Source organism: Opisthorchis viverrini (assembly GCF_000715545.1).
Source record: "Opisthorchis viverrini unplaced genomic scaffold scaffold56, whole genome shotgun sequence".
Classification (NCBI taxonomy): Eukaryota; Metazoa; Platyhelminthes; class Trematoda; order Opisthorchiida; family Opisthorchiidae; genus Opisthorchis; species Opisthorchis viverrini.
Genome location: NW_008752000.1, coordinates 25,449 through 31,271, shown reverse-complemented (window position 1 = coordinate 31,271; position 5,823 = coordinate 25,449). Strand labels below are relative to the sequence as shown.

The 5,823-nt window shown below is 44.8% G+C and overlaps 1 protein-coding gene across 1 annotated transcript in view; it reads right to left on the bottom strand.

The window, feature by feature from the left end:
* T265_10186 (hypothetical protein) overlaps positions 1–4,990 on the bottom strand; it is a gene marked incomplete at both ends in the record, with an annotated part of 81,140 nt that extends 76,150 nt beyond the window's left edge. The window contains one exon of the mRNA XM_009176482.1: positions 4,752–4,990. Coding sequence (XP_009174746.1) covers positions 4,752–4,923 — 172 coding nt within the window. The remainder of the gene's footprint in view (positions 1–4,751) is intronic.
* Positions 4,991–5,823: the final 833 nt, after the last annotated feature.

Here is a 5,823-nt window from a genome sequence, read left to right as displayed (position 1 = left end):
TGTTTGAATCTTCACATTTACTAAACATTGCTCGAGAGTGGTGGGAAATTCAAACGAGCATCACTGAAATAGGTCAACGTAAGCGACGCCTGAGTTGATCGTTTGCAATCGTGCACCGGGAAATCAGCTGCCATCCAAAACCATTTTTAGCCTATCGTACACAGAGAGCAATTTGCCTATTCGATTGCAAGATGTGTGTGAGAATTGAGCAAGGAGTCGAGGGGTTACTATCATAGTCTGGATGGGGAGAGAAACTGTTGTACATCTCTCGTCCACATAACCACCTCAGATTCTACAGCAGTGTAGGACAGTACGTGAAACTGTTCAATCTGTTAGGGTAAGTGAAGTGTACAATCTTTCTAATCGGTCCGGAGAAGAGAGAATCGCTCGTTTCACAATTGGGGAAATGTTTTAGGCTGAGGGGAATGCACCTGGTGCTCCCATTAAGGGGGGACAGTATTCGGTTGCCCCGAACTACTTTCTGTGATGCTCTGTCTGAGTGCTCAAAAGTCGGCAGTACCACCTAAGCAACATCTCCAAAAAGTTGTGAGCACTGACAGTTATTTTACACTTTAATAAAGCATTCGTCATTTAGGAGAACCTCCCCCTCACGTGAAGAACAGTCTGAAAAGAAGAGGAAAGTGTCGGTAGCTCAGGTAGCGTAGATAGTGGTCGTTGGCTTGTTCGCTCAGTTGGGCCATTTGGTTGCAAACGTTTCATCACCAATCGAGGTGACATCATCAGTAGGTTGTTAGGGAGTGTAGTGGTGCGTGGCGATGGGCCGGTGGTTGTGTCAACCACCACAACCCACCACAACGTTTGCAATCGAATTGCCCAGCTCAGCCAACTACCAGTCTTGCTTCTCTATTTACATGTCGATGTGAATCCCACAATGTTAGCAAAATCGTTCAGCAATCTGGCGGCGGACGCAATCTTCACAGTGTAACACTCAGACATAAAACAACCATCGTACGATTGGTTGACGGTCCGATCATCCCCTTAATTCCGGCACTGCTAAATAAAACGAAGTGAACCAAGTAGTACGAATCTAAACCAAACCAAGATGCGAAGAAATGGCGGTTGAACGTAGCTGGGATTGTTTGTTCAACCTTGGGAATGAATCACAGCTGGATGACTGTACTGCAAACTCCTCCACACTTAAAATATCACGGTTGTGCGCGCCTTGGTGAAGCGAAACGTAGCAGTCCACAGAATGCGAACGGAGCATAGCTTACAACAGAGAATGTGCCGAAAATTAATGGAATGAATATCAATATTTCTAGGGAAAAATGGTTTTATCCGTGGTTTGTCCGAATTGGAGAAAACGCAGCCTATCGGTGGCGGTCAATCTGCTTGCGAGGACACATCCCCACAGAGTGGTTGGGTCCATCTGTACTTACGTTTATATAGGTTCTAAAGAGTAGTTAATAGCTGCAGTGTGATTAGTCGTGTGATGAATGCCCGACAGTTAATTTGGTTGTTCACTTCCGGATTTGCGTTTCGTTATGATCTGATGCCTCAGTGGTTAGAGCGCGAATAGTACTGACCGCAAGGTTCGTAGTTCGAACCCGAACTCTGCATCTCGACTTGCCCTGTCTAGGCTTGGGCGACCCTCGTATATCCTTCGGATGGCACAGCGGCTAGGCACCGAAAGTGTGTTAAAGCTGAACGATTTTCTAATGGTCAGATTAGATTGCATCTAATTGGTTAATTGAGTAGCTCTGTTACAGTGGTTCTGCTTTTTCTTTATTCCGATTGGCCCATTCTGCTTTTCTTGTGGGTTGTGGTCCAGCCCCTCTTAATGCCATTCGAGCGTTCCATTAGATAGCTGCTATTTATAAGTTTGCTTTTCTCGGTTCGACTGTGGGACTTGATCGGCCCATAGAGTACCTCTTCGTTTGACGCAATCTCCATTCAATGATTTATTGGGTCTTCTGAGTTTGGCTTCGATTTTTGCTCAGTTTTTGTGTCCTCCTAATGGCTTCTTCTCTGGACTTTGTTTTCGCAAAACATTAAAGATGCCTTCCTAGTTCATGTGTAACTTTCAGATTGCTAGAAAACTGTTTCCAATACCCTGTTCGATTTCGACTCCGCTTTGAGCGGAACCGCCAAATATTGAAGGGGATGTTGATGGCTCCCGTTGTATGGTTGGTGGTTACTTTTATTTTGGACAAACTGGAGGAAGGCTTTAAACGAATACAATGCGGTGATCCTTGATCTCCATAAATTAGGATCAAGAAACGTTTCTAAAAATCGTTATGGAAAACGTGGAAATCTTGGAATGCGGAGATACAAGCCAAGCAGGAAACTTTTTGGCTATCTACAGCGGATTTCATTAATGCAAATGATGTGGTGAACTGCACACTATTTGTGCTACACAAAGCTGGCGATTCGACCAGAATAATCAGCTGGGACTGAGTAGCTCATCAAAAGACTGAAATGATCCAGGAACTACATCAATGAAGGGCACAGGGTGAAGTACCAAGACCAAGTTCACAGCTCACCTGATTGCCAACCAGTAGATAGGAGTCCAGACAAGACTAAAGATCACGTGGACGTGAATCAATCATAACACAAAACCATGAGTCATCCGGGGGCATTTCAAGCCCAGAGAACCAATCGCAATCAAAGGTTAGGTCCAATTAGCTGCATATAAACATATGCACACAACTATACAGCGCCGAAAAACGTCGCGACGCAACAACATATTGATGATGAATCCACCTCGATTGATGTCTAAGTATTAGCAACCAAGTTTTCCAGCTCCAACAACTAATTAGGCCATGTTTAGAAGTACTAAAAAGCTTAGATTCTCTAGAAAGGCGTTCTACATAAAGAATGAGTACCGTACCATTCCACATCTGGATGGTTTTATGGAATTCTACTGCTCCTTAGCCAAGCCTTGCCATTGGATTACAGTCCCTGGACCTACCATATGTCCCAATTGGTCGTTTCCCCAGTTACTGCGCCTTTTTATCGGAGCGCACTTTTAAGACCAAGGTCAGGTCTTAGCCAGTCAACGCATGTTCATCGTGTGAAGCAAAATGCGGTCCCCGACACTGAAGAGACTAGAAACTTTGATTACTGGATTATCTGACTGATAGTAGGTAAAGGTTTGGATATCTAGAATGCCCGGCCGGGTGTTGAGTCGCCCACCTACACGTCATGTGTAATGTTGCCTGGTGCTCACTGGTCTGATAAAACCTACAAAGCCAGAGACTCACTGCTTATTTTCAAGTACAACTCATCATCAATAAGCAATACGCCAATAGTAAATAGTGGTGCCTAGCTGTCATGCAACCATGAACGGGAAATGTCCTAGTAAAGTGTGAAAAAGAGAGGATGAGAGAACTGGTGCGGAAAACTCTGCCCTCAGGAAAAGCGATTACGAGTATAATCAACTGGAAAACGCTTAGAACCGACAAGCGTGAGCAGCATATGCTGCGAAAAATTCGTGAAGTGTACGAAGGACAGTAGATGGAGGATATTGTGCAGTGAACGGAAAATCGATTGTGGCGTGACTTACACGAGAGGTGCATCTTTATTTTGGGGGGTTAGCATTGCGGGTTTTGGTAGAAAAATGGCTGAGTAAAACTCTTCGGAGCAGTTTGCCCCACCAGCTCAGCAGAATGATACTCCATATTTGTCGGGAGAGTGCTAGGTTGATTATCCGTTATGGAATGGCACGCGATTGCAGCGGCACAGAGGAAACACGCACACCCACTCACTCACTCACTCACTCACTCACACACGCACACAACACAAACAATCAAAGCGCAAAACAAACGAAAAATTCAACAGTCAAAGAATTCTACCACATACCATTCAAGTGGAGTCCGAAAACTAGTACATTACCAAGTGAGTGCGGTTTGAAATGGCTGTCAGGATGTTGGAAAAAATAAGGCAGATGGTCCCGTGGCGCGAACGAAACTGCGCGTGACTTGAAAACTAAACCAAGAGTGAGAGCACACTTCACAGGACATTTGTTTCATCCGCCAATCAGAAGATGCTGGCAGAGTGACTAATCCTCTCCCTCCAAGAAGCTTGGAGTTTCGTGAGATGGTCTGGTGGAGTCATACAATATGAGCCTTATCCACGGAAATGTAATAAACTGGAACGAGGGATTCATCCAACGACAGGATCTTGAGTTGTACTAAAAGCAGTATCGTCACGGCCGACCCCTTAGTCACTCGTGAACACTCCTGCTCGACTAATGTAAACCGGCTCTCCTTCTCTAATGAGATAATACTCAAGAAATGCTTTTCCAAAGTACCAACCATGCAGCACAGCAATTTTAGCCAGGAACTGTCAATATGGGCTCCTTAAACATCAACTGTCAGTCTTGTCTTCAGGCAAAGGGCTAGGAGATTGAAAAGGTGTTCACCATGACTGTTAATGACTGTATATTCACTCTGAACTCGATACCGAAATCCGACCTTTCCTGTTCGAACAAGGATAGACGGAGTATAGATGAAGTATATGTATTCCACGGAAAGTTCACTTGTAATTCTGGCAGACCAACTGTCCAGAACACTGGTATTGACCGATGATATTGCATTTTTTCTGAGACTGTTGGACTGACGTTCTATCAGTTTCCCGAGCAAAGGATTCTGAGACTGTTGGACTGACGTTCTATCACAAAACGTTCTGACACAAAACGGCTCAAACTCAGAATGCCAACTGGTTAAGGAATTCGATCCGAAAAAAAGCAGCACAGATACATCGGTGGTGGGACAAAAGTGAGCACTGACCTTTACTGGGGGCATGCCCATTGCCATTATTCGTGTTGCTTTGGTTTTTTTTGTTTGGCGACGGGTTAGGAAACTTGTTCACGCGATTTGCCGAACCTGTGCGTTTACTACCACGCTTGGCAGATGGGTTGTGCTCAGGTGAACGAATACCATTTGAACAGGACGAGGGCATTAGGGAGTTACTTGCCTCGCGAGAACAGACAGTTACAAAAGGGGGTGGAGTAGCTGGAAAAGGAAGGTAAAAAGATGATCCAGCTTCGTGCAGTTTAGATGGGAAGTTGTAGACTTGTTTGCGTTGTCTCTTTTGTCCACTGGAATCTTCAGAATACGGTCATTTACAGAAAGCTCTGCGAAATATCGGTCAGAGAGCCTTGTTAAGGACAGAGGTTAGGCAAAGCGCTAATGCACTGACAAAACTGCGATGTTATCAGCCAGCTACCTGATTAGGGTTAAAAAAACTGATCTCGTCAAAAAGTAATGACTGAAGCAACCATGTTGGTGGGTATCAAAATACAAGGGATACTTTCACGTACTATGTCTTACTGCTGTAGGATGAGCCAGCTTCGGTAACGTTACGGATTGTAATGCCCTGAGAACAGAGGTCCTAAGTGAAGTTTGCACACACGGAGTTTCAGCTCTGATCCCGACGCCAGACACAATAAAACGAACGTAGGTCCACGTCCGATTGGATGATACTGATCGATTTTTGAGGTGAGCGTCCGAACGGCTTCACCATTCGGGGTAAGTTGATGATGCTAGGGTTTGTTTAGTTATTTCACTAACTCGACAGAACCATTGGATTCGACATGGTAGAACAAAACTAGGAAGCTTTCAAACATCGAGGTGTCAAGTGTCACTTTCCATACTTTTTGGGGACGCTTTTTGGCCGAAAACTCCGATGTTCCGAGCATCCCTATTTCTTACCGACTAGGTTTTATATCCGTGACCTACTAGTCATCATCATCATCATCATCATCATCATCATCATCATCATCGTAAACTGTAATAACCGCGTACTCGTCGTACAGTGGTTGTAGCTGCCGCAGTTTCGTTCACCGATGATTTGGGGGGG